The sequence below is a fragment of the Miniopterus natalensis genome, chromosome 7 (genome assembly GCF_054644295.1).
Source record: "Miniopterus natalensis isolate mMinNat1 chromosome 7, mMinNat1.hap1, whole genome shotgun sequence".
In the NCBI taxonomy this organism is placed as follows: domain Eukaryota; kingdom Metazoa; phylum Chordata; class Mammalia; order Chiroptera; family Miniopteridae; genus Miniopterus; species Miniopterus natalensis.
In genome coordinates, this window is record NC_142087.1 from 62420976 (window position 1) to 62443893 (window position 22918).

The 22918-nt window shown below is 40.2% G+C and overlaps 2 protein-coding genes and 1 pseudogene across 5 annotated transcripts in view; 1 reads left to right on the forward strand and 2 right to left on the reverse strand.

Moving 5' to 3' along the window:
- DYM (dymeclin) overlaps positions 1–8762 on the reverse strand; it is a 272348-nt gene extending 263586 nt beyond the window's left edge. The window contains exon 1 of one of the 3 annotated variants that reach the window (XM_087819082.1): positions 8555–8762. The gene's annotated coding sequence lies outside the window, so the exon portion shown is untranslated. Of the gene's footprint in view, positions 1–8520 lie in introns of all 3 variants that reach the window. The other 2 variants (XM_016225068.2, XM_016225069.2) reach the window with 2 other exon arrangements.
- A 5311-nt stretch (positions 8763–14073) lies between these two features.
- On the forward strand, positions 14074–14720 carry LOC107546670 (proteasome subunit alpha type-5 pseudogene; annotated as a pseudogene).
- A 993-nt stretch (positions 14721–15713) lies between these two features.
- C7H18orf32 (chromosome 7 C18orf32 homolog) lies at positions 15714–22804 on the reverse strand. 2 transcript variants are annotated; one of them, XM_016225071.2, is made up of 3 exons: positions 22708–22804; positions 19151–19341; positions 15714–17428 (listed from the first exon to the last, which is right to left on the reverse strand). In XM_016225071.2, the coding sequence occupies exons 2-3, from the start codon at positions 19313–19315 to the stop codon at positions 17363–17365; spliced, it is 231 nt and encodes a 76-aa protein (XP_016080557.2). In that variant the 5' UTR covers positions 19316–19341; positions 22708–22804; the 3' UTR covers positions 15714–17362. The 2 variants fall into 2 exon arrangements, with proteins under 2 accessions (XP_016080557.2, XP_016080556.2); XM_016225070.2 differs by having other exon boundaries at positions 19151–19338; positions 22708–22790.
- Positions 22805–22918: the final 114 nt, after the last annotated feature.

The following is a 22918-nucleotide window of genomic DNA, read 5'->3' on the forward strand; positions in this document are numbered from 1 at the left end:
TCATCATTTATCTTTCAACTCTCTCTCCCTCTCACTTCCTCTCTCTGAAATCAATAAAGGCATATTAAAAAAAAAAGGAAAAGAATCTAACAGAATTCTATAGATGCCTTCCAAGCAATAAATATGCTCTACTAAAATCATATGCTCATGGATTAATATCAGTATTTGACAGTACCTATCTGTGTAAGAAGATATTTTCAAAGATGAAATACATAATATTATTAATCAGCATTAAGTATTAACATTTGTAATCAATCTTGATAGAAAACACTAACTTTAAGTTCCAAGTAAGTAAAATGTCACCCTCTCAAAAAGAGATTTAATTCTTCTCATCAGCAAACCTTTACTACAAAAAAAAAAAAAAAAATTGGCTCAACCATTGAGCCAATTTAGTATTGTATTTTGAATTTCATCAACAAAAAACTTGTGAATATTTTCTCTCTCTTGTTATGTAAGTGCCAACATAAAAACCTTCATTTTAGCACTTGGCCCACAAAGCCTAAAATATTTACAAGTTGGCCCTTAACACAAAATGTCAGCCTACTCTTAACCTAGAATAAACTGAGGCAAAGAAAGGTTAAGTAACTTGCCCAAGATTATAGAGCTAGATAGAGAGTGACACTCCAGGTTTCAGACCTAGAGAGGCTGGGAAAAGAAACTATGCTCTTAACCACTATACCATTGCTTCCATGAACCAAAAACAAGATGTCATAAGAAAAGAAATAATCGAAGAACAAGAAATGAAACTTGAGCCTTAGCCAGTTTTGCTCAGTGGTTAGAGCATTGGCCCTCGGACTGAAGGGTCCCAGGTTCAATTCCAGCCAAGGGCACATACCTGGATTGCAGGCTCGATTCCCAGCCCTAGTCAGGGTACGTGAGGGAGGCAACCAATTGATGTCTCTCTCATATTGATGTTTCTCTCTCTCTCCCTTTTTCCACTCTCTCTGAAAAGCAACAGAAAAAATATCCTCAGCTGAGGATTAAAAAAAGAAGAAAAGAAATGACACTTGAAATTAGAAATAGGATAATCAATAGAAAGGAGGCCAAAGAAACTCCCACAATAAAAAATAATAATGAAAAAAAAGAAAAAAAAGAAAGAAGCCCTAGCTGGTTTGGCTCAGTGGTTAGAGTGTCAGCCCACAGACTGAAGGGTCTCAGATTTGATTCTGGTCAAGGGCATGTACCTTGGTTGCAGGCTTGATCCCCAGCCCTGGTCAGGGTGAGTGAAGGAGGCAACCAATTGATGTGTCTCACATCGATGTTTCTCCCTCTCTCTCTCTCTCCCCCCCCTTGCCCTCTCTCTAAAAGGCAATGGAAAAAATATTTTTGGATGAGGATTAAAAAAAAGAAGACAAATAGATGGAAAACAGGAGAACAGAAAATCAGAAGACCTATTTAGAAGGTCTTAACAATAACAGGCGTTCCAAAAAGAAAGCACAGACAAAACACAGGGATATTACACTGTCAAGTCAGAAACTGTGAAGGGTCTGAGATTTACCTTAAGTGCAAGCTAACAAAGACATGAAGCCAGAGTAAAACCCTGCATCAGTTTCCTGGACCCCAATCCCCCCAGGTCTTTGAAAGTATTTGGTAAAAATTAGTAACACGTTGATGGAAAAATATGAAAATGGGGAGGGAGGCAGGGGAACAAGGTAAACTACCCAGCTCAGCAGTGAGCAATATTTATGTAGTCATAATAACATAAACACTGATCACTAACTTAACCAAGAATTTTTACATATCTGTACTGAAAAGCCTGGAAGTGGGGGGAGGAGAAGGAAGAGCACCGAACCTACCATAACAAGGAGTCAATAGGTTTTATCTAAAATTCATAAACTGCAAAATTGGCATTTAGACAATTATAAACACAGTTAAAAGCAGTTGCCTCTGAGGACCAGACGAAGAAGGATGGGTACTGTTAGTTTTTTATAATATGCCTTCTAGTATTACCTCAATATGCAAGTATTACATTAAGCAGAAAAATTAACTTTTAAATAAATTGGGGAGAATGTGCTTTACTATTTTTTCACAATCTTTGGTTCATATAAACAACTGAATGTGCAAATATTAAAAGAACAGTGCAGGGCTGCAAAACAAACTAGCAATACTGAAGATACATCATATTATGTAGGTACAAGGAGTCTGTTGATAACTTCCTGAGTGCCCGCCATGTGGCCAGCACAATGCTAAGTGCCAAGATTAAAACTGTGAGGAATGGAATTTATTTATAGTCAAGGAAGAGAAACAGATAAATCAACATGAAATGATAATATGGCAACCATTCAAGAGTCAGTGAAAGCTTCCCAGAAGTCATGCCATAAAAGCTAAGACCTGCCCTAGCTGGTGTGGCTCAGTTGGTTGAGCATCATCACATGCACTGAGAGGTCACCAATTCAATTCCTGGTCAGGGCACATGCCTGGACTGCAAGCTCTATCCCCAGTAGGGGGTGTGCAGGAAGCAGGTGATCCATGTTTCTCATCACTGTTTCTCTCTCTCTCTCCCCCTCTCCCTAAAATCAACAAAAACATACTTTAAAAAAAAAAAAAAGCTACGACCTGAAGGGTAAGAAGGATTGGCTTGGTTGCATGTGGAGTTCAGAAAATTTTCAAAGTGAAGAGAATAGCACGTATGAAGGCCTAGGGTTAAGACAGAAACAAGCAGGGCCCATTCAAGGAATTGAAAGAAGTTCAACATGGCTGGAGCAGGAGGGAATCAAAGTGGAAGCAAACAAGGCCAGAAAGCAAGCCACTGCTTCGTGCTTTATGGGGATACTTACTAAAGGGCATGTTTTCCACTTGATGCACTGTAACTGTAAAATTGCATATATTCCTAAGTCTTCTAGATCAGCAAACACTTCCGCTATACACCGAAGACAGCCCAGAACTGTCTTGTGGGTGACATACCATTTACCTGACTGCCTGCCATACATCATTCTCTGGGTGTCAATATGCCCAATACTGAACTTTATACCCTCCCCTAATCCATCTCCACTTTCTCGTTTTTGCACTACCTATTCAGATATCCAAGTCCAGAAACCTAAGGAGAAGGAAAAACAACTAGTATTTAGAGTGTATATGTTGCCAGATACATAAGAAATATTTTCATTTCATTCTAACAAGCATATAAAGTAAATATTAGCTCTATTTTACAGATGAGAAAACGAAAGCTCAAAAAGGTTGAGTAACACACCAAAGCACATAAGTAACACAACTAGGATTCAAACCTAGAAATTTGGGAAGTGTGTAGGTTAGTCCGGAGTTCACAGAGACACTAATATGAAGTATGGTAGAAACGCCAATTGCCTGCCTCAATGTCCAGTCCTCCCTCCCTTATAGTAACTCCTATTTTTGGCTGAGCACATTCCTGTCCGGCTAAGATACATTACTCAACCTCTCGTGCAGCCAGTAAGGTCGTATGACTAAGTACTGGTTAATACTAAATACACAAAACTTCCTTAAGAATGTACATACAGCCCTAGCCGGTTTGCCTCTGTGGTTAGAGCATCGGCCCAAGACTGAAGGGTCTGCGTTCAATTCCAGCCAAGAGCATGTACCTCAGTTGCAGGCTCCATCCCTGGCCCGGCTGGGCCACGTGAGTGAGGCAACCAATCCATGTTTCTCTCTCTCTCTTTTTCCCCCTTCCAGTCACTCTGAAAAAGCAATGGAAATAAAGATCCTCAGGTTAGGATTTCAAAAAAAAAAAAGTACATATAGCCACTTCTCTGTCCCTTCCTCCATCCTGCTGCTTGGATACTAGCGAGAATGCCAGCAGCCATCCTGGACCCAGAAACCAAGGGCAATACTCTAGGGATGACAGAGTAAGAAACTGGAAAGAGGCTGGGTTCCTAATGACAGTAGAGCCACCATACCAGCCTTGAATTGTCTACTTCTGGTCTTCTTTCACATGAGAAACAAACATATCTAAGCTATTGTTTTTCAGGTCTCTGTTACTCACAGGCAAACCTAATCCTAACTGATACAGAAGGCTTTGAAAGTATTCTAAGAGAAAGGTGGAGGGTTGCAAGAGATATTCTGAAGGAAGAATTGTCAAGATTCAGTGACTGACTCAACCTAAAAAAGAAATTTATCAGTCATATACCACACAAAAGATTTTGTTAAAATCCTCCCAATGTTCTTATTGGAGACTTATAGCCACTTTTGACATCTACATTTTTTAAATGAAATATAACTGACAGCCCGGCCGGGCGTGGCTCAGCGGTTGAGCATCGACCTAGGATCCAGGCGATCAGGGTTCGATTCCCGGCCAGGGCACATGCCCAGGTTGTGAGCTAGGCAGCCGATCAATGACTCTCTCATCATTGATGTTTCTCTCTCTCCCCCCCCTCCTTTCCTCCCTTTGAAATCAATAAAGATATCTTTAAAATATATATATATATATATATATATATATATATATATATATATATATATAATTGACATATAACATTAGTTTCAGGTGTACAACATAATGATTCAATATATGTATACATTGTGAAATGTAATAAGTCTAGTTAACATCTGCTACCACACAGTTACATTTTTTTCTTGTGATGGGAATTCTTAAGATCTACTCTCTTAGCAACTTTCAAATATGCAATACAGTATTATTAACTATCGTCACCATGCTGTACATCACATCCTGAGGACTTATTTACCTTATAACTGGAAGTTTGTACCCTTTGACCACCTTCATCCATTTTGCCCACACACCCCCCCCAAACTACCTGGGTGTCTGCATTTCTAAAGAATGTGATAAAAAGTAAAGACATCAAAAATACTAACCAGCCCTGGCCACAATGGATCAGTGGTTAGAGCTTCTGTCTATGCACCGATTCCTGGTCAAGGGCACATACCTGGGTTATAGATTAGATCCCTGGCTCTTGTGGGGACAAGTGTAGGAGGCAACCAATCGATGTGTCTCTCTCACATCGATGTTTCTCTCTCCCTCTTTCTCCAGCCCTTCCCTCCTCCCCCCTCCCTTTCACTCTCTAGAATCAATGGGAAAAAATATCCTCACTCCTTGGGTGAGGATTTTAAAAAAAAAAAAAAAAGTACTAACCAAACTCCTAAAAGGAATGAAAAAGAAAACAAAAACCTTTTAGTAAATACAACCTATCTGTAAAATTGTTCTCAACCCTACCAGTTTAGGTTATTTTGTCTAAAAATAAGTAACATGAGGATAACTTAAGCTCAGCGAAGAACTCTACTAGAGAAAATAAATATCTGGTCCTGCCTTTTAAGTTTGGCAATTCCTATTACACTTACTGATAAGCGGTACTAAAACACATCACCATCAGAGGGCCAGGACCTTTACACCCCGAGACAGTCAAGACCTCGAGGGCTAAGGTGGAAAGTGGAAACCCCTCAGGAAGCAGAATACCAAACTAGAGGACTTCCTGAAGTCCTTTCCACCTCCAACATTCAGTCTTCTCCTGGACCTGGGAAGGGAAGAGCAGTAACAGCCATCTTGCCCCTGTGCTTTTCAGGCCTATAGCGCTCAACCATGCCCAGCTGAGTCACAGAAGGAAAACTCTAGGAGAAGCTTCAAGCCCAAGTCTCACAGTAGCTCATCTTCCTCTCACTTTAAGAGTCTTCCTGTTGAATTGAGGATGCCTCTATCACCCAATGGGACAGAATGCCCTGCCTTCTTACTCTGGGCATAAGAACCATCACTGCCCAGAGCGTCCTGTGACTTCAAGCAGCAGTTGATCTAGTCACTCAACAGTTGAGTATTATACACATTCTGATTATAAGTATAAAATGCTTAAAAAACATGAATATTAAAAAGAGACCAAAACAAAACACAGAAAAACTATACATGCTGTTACATTGCTTTTAAACTTAATCACTTTTAAAAGTCTCACTTTACCAAAGCCTACACTACATGTCACAGGTATTTCCCATGTGCTTGTTTATAGTCACTAAAAAGGAAAATGGAGCACTCCTCTATAGCACTAACCACTCCCATCACCCACAAAGTGAAAGATAACACATTGCATTTGTAGCAGCAAAGGAAATCACCTATTTTCCGAAGTCTCAGCAAAATATCCCAAAACACAGTGTGGTAGGCAGAATAACAGCCCCCAAAGATATCCACATCCTAATCCATGGAACTTGTGATTCTGTTATAAATGGTAAAGGGACTTTGCAGTTATAATTAAGGACCTTGAAATGGGGGAAATTATCCTGAATTATCCAGGTGGGCCTGATCTAGTCACTCAGGTCCTTAAAAGTGGAGAAACTTTCCCAGCTGTGGTCAGGGATTGACTTCAGAAGAATGGTCAGAGAGATGCAAGGTTGCTGGCTTTGAAGATGGAGAAAGGGGGGCACAAGCCAAGGAATGTGGCAGCTTCTAGAAGCTGAAGAGACAAGGAAACAGATACTCCACTAGAAACCTCCAGAAAGGAACACAGCCTAGCTGACATAGACACATTTCAGACTTCTAAAATACAGAACTTTAAAATAATAAATCTGTGTTGTTTTAAACCACTAAATTTGTGGTAACTGTTACAGTAGTCATAGAAAACACACACACATTAAACAACTTCTAACAATATGTAAAATTATCCAGAGGAAAGCATAATCAAATTGCCTAAATATTAGAGCAGTATGAGACATAATAGTTATTTGTGCATGTCTCAGTATATTTCACTTTTATTTTTCTCTGCCCTCACAAAACTCCATCCATAAAAAAGCCAGCCAAAGTGACAAACTTTTTGTAGAAGGATGAACCGTATTAACCAAGGAAACAGGATAGCAGGATCAACTGGAAAAATCAGGAAAATAATTATATTTTTCAGAGTCAAACATCAAAGTGTTTGCACTGCTTATTCCCCTTGTATACAATGGATGTCACATTTTTACAAACAAGTCCCAGATATTGATATTAAGAGCTTACTATTAAATTTTTAGGTGTGATAATGGTATTGTGGGTCTATTAAAAAGAGAGTGACCCGGTCTTCTACAGATATACAGTACACTCAAATATTTGCAAATGAAATGGTATGCCTATGATCTGCTTTAAAATAATTGGAAGTAGGGATGCAAATGGATAGGGGTATAGATAAAACTACATTAGCCTGAGTTACTAATTGTTGGAGGTGAGGAACAGTACGTGGGGGTATATTATTCCACTGTTTGAAACGAACTTTTCTATATTTAAAGGGTACAAGAACAAAGTCTTTGACCTATCACAATAATATAGACTTAATATATTTAATAGTTGAATCTTCTTCCTGTAACATTGCCCCACCTCAGTTCTCTGCCACTTAATCAACCTGCAACTATTCACCAATTATTCTTTAATCCCTACCTCATTCTGCCCTATTTACTAACCTTATGAGTTTCAGCAAGTCACCTAACCCCTAAAAGACCGGTTCTTCATCTGCAGAATGGACATTATTTATACTTGCCCAGTCTATCTCTGAGTTGCTGAGAGGATTACACAAGATAAAAACTACAAAGCAGAATAACCATCCTGGAAATCTATACAATTATAAACTTTAAGCTTGGCAGCAACCATTCACCTCTTTCTATAGATTCTCTTCCCGTCCACCTCCAGTTCCTCTCTTAAGCCCTCAACACATCAGCCCAAACTTATAGTTCCTCTGCAAGGTTACCGTGCTCTCCACGGCCCCCACCCCCCATGTTTTCATCTTTCAGTACAGCGCCTTCTCTCTACATACCTCTCCCTCCAACCTCCCTTCTCCCCTTTCAAGGATCCCACTCCAACTGCCCCGCTGGTCAGTCTACCGGGTGTACTCCTTTGCTGGCCCTATTACATTCATCCCAACACTTTTCTACCCATTTCCAGTATTTTCATCCTATCAGCTTCATCACCCCACTGCCCTCAACCCCCACTACTGCCCCCAGTTCACAAACACTTGAGCTAACTTCCCACTCTCCTTTCTCCCTTCACTTAAAACACAATTTCTAGGTGTCAGAGGCCGGGAAGGGGGGGAGAGTGACTGCTACTGGGTGTGGGTTTCTTTTGGGGGGGGGATAAAAAATGTGGAATTTGTTGCACAACCATGTGAATATGCTAAAAACCAGAGTTGTATTTCAAGTGTACTTTTTTTTAAGTGAATTTTACGGTATGTTAATTACATCTCAATAAAAATGTACTTGTCAAAAAAGAGGAAAAAAACCGCTACTGCCAGCCCTGCCCCTCACACACCCATTTGTCAGACCAACAGCGCCCTATCTCCCAAATGATCGACTTGCTCTTCCGTTTCCCCCAGCTCCAAACACCGGACTCGGGCAGAGAGCCCTCTCGCCCCCTTGATTAACACACCCCCTCACCGCTCCGCCCGAAGGGCCACAGTATCCCGGAGGGGAGGGGAACGGGGGCAGCCCCCGCGGCGCAGGCACAGCCTCTCCAGGGTGGCCCGGTCCCCCGAAGGCAGCAAGGGACCCTTCTCCGCCTCCGTGGCTGCACTGCCCTTCAGCTCCCCACGCTGCCCCGCGTCCCCTAATCCCCCCTGACTAGGAGCTGGGGGCCCAGCGGATCTCCCAGCCCACCTGTCTAAGCCGGCAGGGAGAGCCGCTTGCTCACCGACGAGAGGGTGGCAGAGGCAGAGGCTCAGGCCTCCATGTTCCCGCGCCTCTGCGACTCCGGTTCCGGCTCCGGCTCCGGTTCCGGTTCCGGCTCCGGTTAGGCTCCGGCTCGGCTCGGCTCCCGCCCGGGCCTCGTCAACTCGGAGGCCCGGCGGCTGGCAGAGAAGAGGGAAGCGGCAGAGAACGCAGCTGGGAACCGAACGGCCGGGCGCGCGCCAGCCGGCAATCACGTGGTGTGCGGCGCGCGGGCCTCTGGGAAATGTAGTTGGACCGGCGTCAGGCGTTTCTCCACCCTCCTAGAGCATCCAGGGCAACTGCAGAGCCACGTGGCAAAACTCAGAAGAGGCTGGGCCCTCTCCTCCCTGGTGCTGGAGTCCTTGCTTACCCTACACCACTGATTCTGGTGGCTTAACTTTATTATCGCTCTTGTTCATTACAACCGAATAATCCTAGTAGAGTTCTGAAGAATTGGAGAATAGGAAAATAATTTTTTATCATTTTATCTATTGTTAATTTTTTTATCTCTATTATATCGAAGGCTAACTTTCAGAAAATAATTTTTGATGCAGTTAACAGGTCTGAAACGGCAATATTGCCAGAAAGGACAAGTCCTGCAAGAAAGAGTATCCATACCCCGCAATGCCAAAAGTATGGAATTTTAATTTAAATGAGCCGAAGTTACCAGGTTGATGTCCTTGAGCTATTATAACACTTCTCCCAGCCAGTTTCCTCATCTACAATATATACAAGGTGATGATGATACTTCCCATACTGGACTATTGACAAAATCAGTAATAATAATTAACAACTCACATTATAGGCTGTTTCCTATGTGCTATGCACTATGCATTGTTTATTTCTCCAAATAACACTATGAGATAGATATCATACAGTCAGTGTGTTCCAATGTACTCTGAAAAGTACTATACAGATCTTACATACTTTTCCAGCACATATTGCCAATTAAGTTGCCTGAGTTTGCAGAAGTATTACAGGAAAGTATATTAAAACGCAAGATAACTAGGAGCCTGGCTGAAAAGAGGTGCACCCCTGCTATGCAGCCATTGTGCAGAATGCCATGGATACATGTTCATAATATATTGAGTGGAAGAAACAGTATGTATAGTATCTAATTTTCATAAGTGGATTATACTTATAATACCTACATAAATACACTCCTGGGGGAAGCAGGGGCGGAGGCTAAAAGAATATTAACAATTATTAACTTTGGGGAAAGAGATCATGCATGATTAAAATTAGTTTTTCCATTATGTTCTCTAATTTTTCTGCAATGAATATGAATTACATGTAGAATTTTAAAATTATAGCAAAAAGAATCAGGTACCAAACCCAACCTCAAAGTGATACCATTGTAATTAGCTAGTTATTAATAATAGGAAAGGAGCAAACAGGGAAGCCAGGCGTTATAGGCATGTGTTTGGGGCAGCTTCACCAGGAAGCTGCAATTTTGCACTCCCCAGGGAACCACTGGCCTATTCCCTGCAAAACACTGAGCAAAAGTACTTTATAATTTTGCCTGTACCAAAATTATACAGTCTATCTACCCCTAAATGTCCTAGCAACAATGTGAGTGTCTCTTCAGAAGTGGCTTTATAGATCAAGAAGCCACTTATTCTATATCTCCTCCCTTTTGTCTTTTTTGAATGGCTTGAAATAAAATAAAGGCCTCACCAGTGTTCCTAGGAAAATTTCATAAATCAAAGAAAGAGTAAGATTAGGAATATTTTTCACAATACATAAAGCATGCATTGGAGTAGCAGTCCTTCAAAAACAATCATACATCTAATGTGCAAAGTATTACCCTTAGTCACCAACTTTCAATACTGCCTGCACAAGTATCATAACTTTGACTGATTGACTACTTTAGTGTATAGTTAGTGCAGAAACATTAACAGGAAAGCCATGAAAACCCTCCCACTAAATGCAACGGAGTATCTTGGATTGAATCCTGGAACCAAAAAAGACAATAGTAGGAAAACTGATGAAATCCAATGACATCTGGAATTTAGTTAAGGCAATTGTACCAATGTTAATTTCCTAGTTTTAACAAATGTGCCACAGTTATGTAAAATATTAGCATTAAGGAAAACTGAGTGAAGAATATATGGAAACTCTCTGTACCTTGCAACTCTTCTGGGAATCTAAAATTAGTTCATGTGGTCATCAGAATGATGGCCCCCGAAAATGTTTACCTCTTAATCCCAAAAACCTATGAATTGTGTTAGGTTACATGGCAAAGGGGAATTAAGGTTGCAGATAGCATTAAGGTTGCTAATCAGATGACCTTAAAATAAGATTATCCTGGATTATCAGGGTGGACCCAATATAATTGCAAAAGTTTAAAGTTAGACATAAATACAGCTCTGGAAGAAAATCAAGTGATGCAATGTGAGGACCAGGCATTACTGGCTTTGAAGATGACAAGACACTGGGAATGGGGGTGGTAGCTTCTAGAATCTGGAAAAGGCAATGCAACGGATTATCCCCTAGAGCCTCCAGAAGGGAACGTAGTCTTGTCAGTACCCTGATTTTATTTATTTATTTATTTATTTATTTATTTATTTATTTATTTATTTATTATTTTATTTTATCCTTACTCAAAGATATTTTTTTTTCCATTGCTTTTCAGAGAGAGTGGAAGGGAGAGAGAGAGAGAAACATCAATGTGAGAAAGACACATCGATTGGTTGCCTCCTACATGCATGCGGACCAGGACTGGGGATCGAACCTGCAACTGAGGTACGTACCCTTGGCTGGAATTGAACCTGGGACCCTTAAGTCCATGGGCCGACGCTCTAACCACTGAGCCAAACCAGCTAGGGCAATACCCTGACTTTAACTCAAGGAGACCATGTCAGACTTCTTGCCTACCGAATACATTTAATGATACATTTGTGTTGTTTTAAGCCTCTAAATTTCAGGTAATTTGTGTAGAGGCAATAGAAAATTAATACATTCAAAAAATTAAAAGTTTAATTAAAAGGAAAACTTCCAAATGGCTACCTGCCTTTCCAACATATTTTCAATCTAGGACTGTACAAATATTTATGCTACTTAGAAAATAACTGTAAAACAGAAAATGCTCCCAAAAAGTATACTTCACTTCGGATGGCATGCAATTTTTATTTTTTGCAAGAGCAGATTTATAAATGAACTGGGAAAGCTCATTTTGGTTAGATTGTTATGAAAATCAAGAATATCCAGAAATACGTTGAGTTACACAGGAAAGCCAATCAAGCAGTGAAATGTCAAGTGAGTCACTGGAAAAATTACAGTGTCTCAAAAAATTGCAGTCCTGTGTCACCTTTCTTCATCTTCCTCACTACCCAGCAACTTTCCAGAGAGATACTTAAAATGCTTCTGATTGAGGATGTTCATTTGGCTCATTCCTTCCTTTGTTCAATGAATATTTATTTAGCAATTCTTAGTGCACTTTGCCTCAGACCTGGGCCTGACCTGGAGAAGAGAGGCATTAGACAATTAAAAAATGGCTCAGTGGTTAGCCCTAACCATTTTTGCTCAGTGATTAGTGCATTGGCCCATGGACTGAAGGGTCCCAGTTTTGGTTCCGGCCAAGGGTGTCAGATAAGGGTCCAACTTTATTCCTTTGCATGTGGATATTCAGTTTTCTCAGCACCATTTGTTGAAAAGACTGCCCTCTCCCTGTTGAATGGTCTTGGAACTCTTGTCAAAAATTATTTAACCATATATGCAAAGGTTTATTGCTAATCTCTCTATTCTGTTCCTTTGGTTTATATGTTTGCCTTTGTGCGAGTACCACACTGTTTTGGTTATTTTAGATTTGTACTACGTTTTGAAATCAGGAAGCGTGCATCCTCCAACTTTGTTGTTCTTTTTCAAGATCGTTTTGGCTATTTGAGGTCTCTTGATATTCTATATGAGTTTTACAGTGGGTTTTTCTATTTCTGGGAAAAACATCATTGGGATTTTAATACTGATTGTATTCAATTTGGGTAATGTTGACATCTTAACAATATTCAATTATTGTGTTCCAACTCATGAACATAAGATGTTATATAAATAACATCTTTCATTTTTTTCAGTTTTTCATTTCAGTAACGTGGTTTTCTTTTCTTTTTTTAATGTTTTTATCAATTTTAGAGAGAGAGGAAGGAAGAGAGAGAAACATCAAGTGAGAGAAACAGCAATCGGTTGCCTCCCTCATGTGCCTGACTGGGGATCAAACCCACAACCTAGGTATGTGCCTTGACTGGGAATTGAACCCGAAACCTTTTTGGTGTATGGGATGATGCTCCAGGGCAGTTTTCATTCTCTTAAGTCTTTCACTTTCTTAGTTATGTTAATTCCTAAGTTTTTAAAATTCTTTGACGCTATAGTAAGTGGAATTTTCTTAATTTCCTATTCAGATTGTTAATTGTTGGTGTATAGAAATGCAACTGATTTTTGTGTTTCTTAAAATATATCTTTATTGATTTCAGAGAGAGGAAGGGACAGAGAGATAGAAACATCAATGATGAGAGAGTCATTGATCTGCTGCCTGCTGCACGACCCCTACTGGGGATCCAGCCTGCAACCCAGGCACGTGCCCTGACCAGGAATCCAACTGGTGACTTCTTGGTTCATGGGTCGAGGTTCAACCACTGAGCCAACACCTGCTGGGCGAGATCACTCTTCTTTTTTAATGTAAGCATTATATAGCTATAAATCCTCCCCCTTAGTACTGCTTTCACTGTGTCTCATAGGTTTTGGTATGTTATATATTTAGTTTCATTTGTCTCAAGATATTTTCTAATTTCCCTTTTTATTTGTTCTTTGATTCATTGGTTAAGTTTGTTTAATTTCCACAGATTGGTACGTTTTCTAGATTTCCTTCTGTTGACTTCACTTCCATTGTGGTCAGAGAAGATACTTTGTATGATATCTTTCAAGTCTATTGAGACTTAATTTCTGGCTTAATATATGGTCTATCCTAGAGGGCTTGAGAATTACATATTGTTGTTGTTGGGTAGTGTTCTGTATGTATCTGTTATTTAGTTGGTTATTATGTTATTCAAGTCCTCTATTTCCTTACTTTTCATCTATCTGTTGTTCTATTCATAATTGAAGGTGGGGTATTAAAGTCTCTATTGTAGAACTGTTTCTCCCTTCAATTCTGGCAATTTTTGCTTCATATATTTTGAGGGTCTATTATTAGGAGTAACTACAGTATTTTTGAAATATTGCAAGACAGAAAACAGCCTAATATCCATTGATCTTCAAGATATACTTTTTCTTTTAAAGATATACTTTTAATGGAAAAAAGAAAACCAAACAATGCATATAGTATGTTACTTTTGTCTTTAAAAATAAAATACATCTGTATGTATTTGCTTGTGCATGCAGAGAATATCTCTGGAAATATAAAGAAGAAAGCAGGAGGGCCTTGGTTCTGTGACAGTGTGGAGTTGGGTGCTGGTGCAGTGTTAGCCTTAAAAATCCCCCTTGTGGCCGCTGCTGCCTTCTCCTACCCTCTCCATGTTCTTCACCCCGTCTGAGTATGACAGGGGTGTGAATACTTTTCCTCCTGGAGGGAGATTATTTCAAGTGGAGTATGCCACTGAGGCTATGAAGCTTGGTTCTACAGCCCTTTTGATCCAGACATCAGAGGGTGTGTGCCTAGCTATGGAGAATTCCCTCCCCCTTCATGGAACCATGCAGGATTGAGAAAATTATAGAGACTGATGCTCACATAGGTTGTGCCATGAGTGGGCAATTGCTAATTCTAAGATTTTAATTGATAAAGCCAGAGTGTGACCCAGGCTGTGTCCAAACTGGCTCTGCAGTTTGGATAAGATGCAGATCCCTCACCTCTTTGGAGTACCACTGTTATTTGGAGAAGTGGATGAGAAAGGGCCTTAGGTTTCATATGGGCCCACCTGGGACCTTTGTTCAGTGTGATGCTTGAGCAATTGGCTCTGCTTCAGAGGGTGCCCAGAGCTTCTTGCAAGAAATTTATATGTCTATGAGTCTGAAAGAAGCCATCAAGTCTTCACTCATCATCTTCAAACAAGTAATGGAGGAGAAGCTGAATGCAACTAACAGAGCTAGGTGCCATGCAGCCTGGCCAGAATTTCCACATGTTCACAAGGGAAGAACTTGAAGAGGTTATCAAGGACATTTAAGGAAGTGCGATCTAAGGGCTTCTCTGGGACAATTTCAGTTCACCTAATTGCCCTTAACTTTTATCTCTAGCTCCTATTCCTTAGAAAATCTCCAGCATATGTGCATTGTAAAAATGATGTCTGTACATAAACAAAATTCTAAAATAAAGAAAAACTTACTATAAAAATAAAAAAGAGGAAACTGGTAACCTTGATTGCCTAGGAGGGGAACTGGGCGTTTGGGAATCAGGGTGGGAGGAAAAAATCTTTATCTGTGTTTATGAATTTTCTATCAAAAAAAATTCAAAAAATAAGTACACTTATATATGAAATGCTGTAGACTGGAAACTGAAAAAAAAAGGAAAAAAAAAGTAGTATGTGGTTCAAATGAAAAGGATCCTAGAAGATATTCGATGACTGTAAACTCAGTAAGTAGGACAGGCTACTGAAAGAGCTTGCTTATATTCCAGAAAGTTCAGTTCAGAGATGATGTAGTAAACGGAGAAGAGCAGGGGCTAATTATTCATTTGATGGCTTGCTTATACTCTTCTAAAAGTTTTTAAGGTGACTTGCAAACACAAGTAATAAATAAAATTGCAACGTTAATCACAGGAGAGAGAGAAGGGTGGGGGCACGAAGTGAAGCAGTGACTGAGTCACTAGTGACTTCTAGGCCCAAAAGGACAAGGAGAGGGAGAGGTTAGTGGAAACTGAAGGGAGTCATGTGGAGTTGGCCACCTTGACGTGCATTTTGGCTGAGGAACACACATGGTCTGGGGAGGCCCTGAAGGGCGGAACCAAGGGAATAAATACCCTGACCCTACTCTTTCCTTCCCTCCCTCCCCGTCCCTGCTGCAGATCCCCACTGGCCAAATCTGACAGGATACAGAGGCCATGGGCAGTCTGTAGATGTAGTCCGTGCAGCTTTCTTGGGCAGCAAAGTAGTGTGAAAGGGGCAGATTTGGACAGGCAAAGGAGAACATACAGCACACACATAACGATATATAAACACTGATTAATGTCTTAACCAAAATTTATAAAAACCTATACAGAGGACGTGTGGGAGAAGTAGAGGGAATACAGTATAAGATAGCTATATCTCAACCATGGCAGGAGGTCAGTAATGTGGAAAGCTGAAAGCTCCAAAAATGGCAGTATATATGTATTATTTAGAAATAAAGAAATAAAATACAAGACAAAAGCATCAGCTAAATGAGTAAAGCCTTTGGGGACTAAGGGAGTAGGAACATTATATATCTTGCAATATTATAATTTTAAAAAATGATATATTTAATAAAAACAAATGAATTTTAAGAAAGTTGCTAGAAGGCTACACAAAAGAATAGTGCTTACATTTGTGGAGCTGGAATAAGGGAATGAGAGTAGTGGACGAACATGAACTTCTCATTTAACTTTCTGTTGCATTGTTTTACTATGAACTCATCGGCTACTTTTATAATATAGATTTTATACCTTAAATAACAAACTAAGTTGATCAACGGAATTTAGTTGCTAAAGGTAATTTATCTTTTCCCTCAGGTGGGTTGAGACAGAAAATTTGAAACCCACTGATTTCTATCAAATGCAGTCACGGTGAATCAATGACTTGATCAGATGGATAGCTTAACAGAACCTTGGTTAGGACCCAGGACTTCATTGGGGATCCAAAGGCAGAAGTCCCTTCCAACCTCGCTATGCCTCAGAGGGAATAAATAAATATGATATAAAGACATGGCTCATTATCTCTGAACGTTTATAGGTTCCTAAAGTGAAGCAGCCCAGGGGTGAAAGACCATGTAGAGGCCCAGACAGTGAAGAACTGCCCAGTCACATCACTGTTGTTGAAAACCACTGTTTTGGGGTGTCTTGTTATGCAATAAAAAATGACTGATACAATCTACTTTTTTAAAAAAGAAAAACAATATTGCTGTCTCAGAACTGTCCAGATACCATCGTACTACTATAATTCTGCTTTCTGATGTGGTGAAAAATGTCCCTTTAAAAAAATATTTAAACTTAAAAAAAAACAACACCCAACCACAAGCTAAACTAATACATTCTGTAGGAATAGAAGGAATGCAACAAAGATTATAATTTTATAACATACATTAGACATTTATGGAAAAGGTGTCCCATTTTTTCCAAAGAAATTTCCTCTATTTCCTGTCTTTGCTATTTTCTTCAGAGCAATAACCAGTAATTACTACTCTTACAGATAAGGGGCTCCATTGTGTTGGGCAGTAATTATAACTTTATGTTTCAAGTCATTATCATCTCCAAAAACTCCCTTTCATTTCACCACATAGTCTCACTGTACTGTTTCACAGTAAAAATATACTCAGATTCGAAGAGCCTGAACAAAAGCTAGAAGCCCAAGGATGTTTAGGTACTGATTTAGCAACAGTGTCTACTGGAACAAACCTATTTATTCATATTATTAAAACTACTTTAATGAAAAAAGAACTTGGGAATGAGATCATTAAATATAACTAAATACATTTTAAATATAAATACCATGTATTTCCTGATTAGTATCAGGTAAATATCTAAACCATCGATCCCAAATTCTGGTCTAAGAGAAAAAGGTCAGAGACAATTACAAAGAAGGTGCTTCAGATTATTAGGTCCATTTTGAAAACAATGAGGTCCTCTGCGACAATCACTTTAGTCTTTCTTTTTATCAGAGATTTCTGTTGATCCTTTTGTTGGTAATCCATTTATGTCTGCACCCTAAAATGAAAAACCATTTTAGAGATTATTAAAAGACACTCATTATAAAGAGATATTCTCTTTGAAAACAGCAGACAAACTTCAGAATGAAAAAACCCTGCTTCTAGAATTGTGTAGGATGGCTTAGTGCAGTTGAACACAATTGAAGTTGAAAAAAATAAGCACCAATGCTACATACTAAATATTCATTTTTTTAAAAACTTCATTTTGTTAAAAAAACAAAACAAAAAATCTCTATGATCTTTCTAATTAAGTCTCCTACCAAAGTTATCAGCCAGTGAAACTGGCTTATTTTAGTATCATCTCTCCTTGCCCATTAACTATTTACCATTTCTCTTACCAGCCAGGAAATACTGGTTATTATCTTGGCCATAAGGCAAGGAGCAAATGCATTAATCAGAGGCCTAGTTTAAAATTTTAGTTTAAACCAAACATTAATTATTAAAAAACACCAAAAAATACCCAAACTCCCTATTTTATTTTTCAAATTATAAGAAAAAGTTTATTTAGGAAGTTACAAAGGTAGGCCCGGCTGGTGTGTGTCAGCGGTTGAGCATCCACCTATGATCCAGGAGATCGCAGTTTGATTTCCAATCGGTGCACATGCCTGAGTTGAGGGCTCAATCCCCAGTGGGGGACCTGCAGGAGGCAGGAGATCAATGACTCTCTCATCATTGATGTTTCTATCTCTCTCTCTCTCTCTCTCCCCCTTTCTCTCTCTAAAGTCAATAAAGATATATTTAAAAAACAAAAAAACAAACAAGAAAGTTACAAAGGTAGTAGAAGTGAGCCAGCTGGGCAATACAAGTTCAGGAAACAAGTTACAGAAGCAAAATAAGGGCCCTTGGAATTTAGGAGAGTGAAAGGCAAAGTTAACTCATCTGGGGAAAGGTGTAAGAGAGCCGAAACCCCCTATTTTAAATATTTTTTATTGATTTTAAAAATATAAATATCTTTGTTGATTTCAGGGAGAGAGAGAGAAATATCAATGATGAGTCATTGATTGGCTGTCTCCTGCATGCCCCCTACTGGGGAACAAGCCTGCAACCCAGGCATGCGCCTCTTCCCGACTAGGAATCAAACTTTGATCTCCTGGATTGTCAGGTTGATGCTCAACTGCTGAGCCACACTGGCTGGGCGATTTTTTTTTTTAATGACAGAAGAAGGTAGAGGGGATAGAGAGAAACATAGACAAGAGCCCTAGCTGGTTTGGCTCAGTGGTTAGAGCATCAGCCTGAAGACAGAACCGTCTCTCTGTTTGATTCCAGTAGAGAGCACACACCCTGTGGCTGGCTCAGCCCATGTAGGGGTGTATGCAGGAAGCAACCAATCGATGTCTGTCTCTCTCTCTCCTGCTTCCACCCTCTCTGAAAAGCAATGGAAAAAATATCCTCAGGTGAGGATTAAAAAAAAAAAAGAAACATCAATGAGAGAAACATCAATCAGCTGCCTCCTGCACATCCCCACTGGGGATCGAGCCCAAAACCAGGGCAGGTACCCTGACCAGAAATTGAACCAATGACCTCTTGGTTCATGGGTGGACACTTAACCACTGAGCCACACCAGCCAGGCACCCCCTATTTTAAAAAAGAAGGCTATTGAGACACATTGATGAAGCTTCTGGTTCCAAGGACTTGCCTTTACAAAAGCCAAGTATTTTACCTGGATTATACCACCCCCCTCACCCACCCTTCCTTATTTGAGGCATTTTAATGTTCTTACCTTATAGTCTAGTTTGCCTTTGCTTTTATCATTGGATTCTTGCACAGCTTTTCTAGGCCATATACGACTAACAAAGGGGGAAATCAGAGGGTATATGTATGGCTCCAGGAACTTTTTGTAGACCCAGAGCAGAACTGGAATGACGATACAAGGAATGCACACCATTGTGCCAGGCAGGAGCTCCTGAACTGCTGAGACACACAAAGAAAAAACAAATTAGTTCATCATAGATTAATGACTAAAGGAATTTACCTAGATTAAGATATTTGAAAGGCTATTTCTAATTGAACAAAAAACTTAGGTCATACTATTAGCTAAAAGTAAGAATCTATTAAAGATGCTGCTATCTGCAAGGTAAAGGAATAACAGGTGGTAGGCATGAAAATAATAGTGAGATTCCTGCCTCCAATCCACTCTCACTTCTCCCCAACAATAAATTTAATGATAAAGGAAAGACACCAACATTTGCTAGGTGCTAAGCAGTTAAACACTTTGCACAAACAGTTGGTCCTCTGTAACCCCAGGTTTTACATTATGGAGTCAACCAATCCCAAATCGAAACATTTGGGAAAAAAAAATCCCAGAAAATTCCAAAAGCAAAACTTGTATTTGCCATGCACAGAGCACTTCACTGAATCCATGCAAATGAAGTGATGTGTAGGCCTACTGTAGCCTGTTTACAAACACTATACCATTTTATATAGGGGATTCGAGCACCTGGGGACTTCGGTATGGAGGGGTGTGGTGGCAGGGTGTCCTGGAACCAATCCCTTGAGGATACTGAAGGGCAACTGTATAGCTCATTTAATCAGAAACCCAGTGAAGTTGGGTACCCTTGCTATCTTAATTTACAATAAAGCAAAGGAAGGCACAAAACATTAAGGAACTTGGTAATTATGACTTAACTCCAGTTTAGTGTGAGTATAATGGTCTGATCACCTTCAAGGACAATAATGATTAGCCAAACCTGCAATGCTAAAGGCAAATATTGTAATATGAAACTCTCTAAGAGATCACTTTGGAAGACCCCTAAGCTGCAAACCCACTTGCCTTTTCCAGGTGACAATTCTCCCTTGATATAATTGCCTTTATTTTTAATGACAATTAAGGTATACTGTGTAATAAAAATTTTATTAGTGTATTATTATTATTGTAAGTAAATTGTTTATTTCCAAAAATTAACACATCTAATTTCCTTGATAATTAGAAATCACTTTGGAATTTCTCAAAATCAGCAATTTCTTGAAAAAGTACAAATATGCCCTGGCTGGTTTTACTCAGTGGTTAGTGACAGACCCATGGACTGAAGGGTGCCGGGTTGAATTTGGGTCAGTTGCCGGCTTGTCCCTGGCCCCGGTTGGGGTGTGTGTGGGAGGCAACCAATCTATGTCTCTCTCTCACATCGATGTTTGTCTCTCCCCCCCTTCCACTATCTCTGAAAAGCAATGGAAAAAATATCCTCTGGGTGAGGATTAAAAAGAAAAGAAAAAGAACAAATATTACTTCTACAATATACTGTTAAACCAAAGACTTTTAAAATTTACAATAATTTTTAATCCCTTAGAGTAGGCCTTAAAAACTAAGAAGCTTCAGAACACTGCATAAGGCTAGTAATGCAAGATGTTAAAATTTCATCATGACTACACTAAGGCAACTTAAAATTATTCACAATACAAGTGAAGAATGGCATTGACAATTCAATCTTAATGACTTTTAAATAAATTACAAGAGCTATAGATAAAAATCCAAATGTACATCAATGAATGACGATCTATTTTACAAAGAATGTATAACCGGATTCTTTAAAAAGATCCCCTAGTCAAATTAAAGTAACAATTTAAGAATTTACCAAAATATTTTAAAGCCAAATGAATGGTGATTCTTTTTTCACTGATTTTCTTTCTTTTTTAAAAAATGTTTTTTATTGATTTCAGAGAGGGGAAAGAGAGAGAGAAACATCAATGGGCTGCCTCCTGCACACCCCCTACTGAGGATCAAGCCGGTAACCCAGGCGTGTGCCCCCACTGGGAATGGAACCTCAATCTCCTGGTTCATGGGTGGATGCTCAACCACTGAGCCATGTCAGCTGGGCTTAACCGTTTTTCAAGGAATTATTTTTGGTCACAAACATTTAGAATGTGATCTGGAGAGACTTAAGAGGTGGTTTGGTTTAGGTGTTGCACAGTCTTAAGAGGTACCACTGCATAGCAATCAAGTGGACCGGCTGGCAGCTGCCTTGATTTGAGATCTGCTTTCCCTACCTTCTATAAGGTGTTCTTGGGCAAATTATTTAACCAGTCTGTGCCTTAATTCCCTCATGTGTAAAATGTAGACAATAAGAGTACCTACACCTCACAGGGATGTGGATTAGATAAGTTAATATGCATACAAAGCTCACAAGAGTGTCTGCATATATTAAGTGCTATTACTTAAAAAAAAAAGCCTAAAGTTGTGACCTGTCCAAAGTTCACACAAAGGTAACAAGTAACTAGAACTGGTTAAGATCAGAATTCTGAGGTCTGGTTTCCTAGCTCAAGGCTCCTGTTTCTACCCCGTCCAAAGACACAATGATTATGTTAATTCCCCTCCTACCTAACCTTCAAACTAAACCAATCTTTCAAAACAACTGACAAGGCTCTGAGCACTAAGCTAAATTGATGTTTGGCAATCCCTCCATCATAAAGATTCATCGTAATTGTAATTGTGTTTTAAGTAAGTACATACACATTGTGTTTTCAATAAACTCTTGAGAAAAATACTACTAATCAGTTTTGTCATAATTATGGCTTTATCAAACTTTTCAGCTCTCTTCAGAATGAAGCTACTGTATTTCATCTCTTAATCTTCATAGTGATTCTTCGATGAGTTATTTTACATCATACAGTGGAAACTGTGGCTTAGAAAGGTCCAGAAGGTGGCTATGATAAAATTGATAAAATTATTTTATTTAATCTCTACAAACCAATTCTCGGATGCTACAACAAAGTAAGCAAGACGGATTAAAACAGTTGGAGAGGAATTTTCTTTCATTTGATTTAATCCAGTACAACAGAATAGAGAGGAAAAGTGGAGGCTCTATCAGAAGCCGGGCAGGTGGAGTGGGGTACGCCACCTCCCTGTAAGTAACCCAGTTGGGCACATGATTTTACTGGAGACTAGAAAGAGCAGGGCAGGTTGACTGAGAAAGGACGCTCGAAAAGACAGGAGAGAATAAGGGCGAATGGTGAAGAGAATAGAAAGGGGAAGGAACCGACAATTCAGGCCAAGAGAGAGAATAAACGTACATACAGGGAAATGCAGAAACGAGGCCAGGCGGGTGGGTGGACGGAGACGGAGGGCGAGATGAAAGGGGAGGGAGGACAGGCCACGGCGGGGCGTTGGAGGGCTAAGCGGGGTCCACCGTGAGCGCGCACGGGCCGCGAGGCCCAGCAGAGCTGCGACGGGGCTCGGTCAGCGGGAACCCGGTCCGGAGCCTGCGGAGCAGCCGGCAGCGCCGAGGCCAGTGAACCCGCCCCATTTCCCCAGCCCAAAGCCCCAGGCCGCCCGACCCCACTCACCAGCGACCACCAAGCCCAAGAGGAAATGTCCGCACTTCCGGAGGGAGGGACCTGCTGCAGCCGAGCCAATGGACACAGCAAAAGGGGCAGGTAAACCGGTGCCTGCGTCAGCCTGACGACACACAAGACGTATTGGTGACGCCGGGGCGGGGACTAGGCGGTGCCTTCGACTCCGCGCCTTAACCTCCAAGCCCGTGGGCGAAGAGCCGAG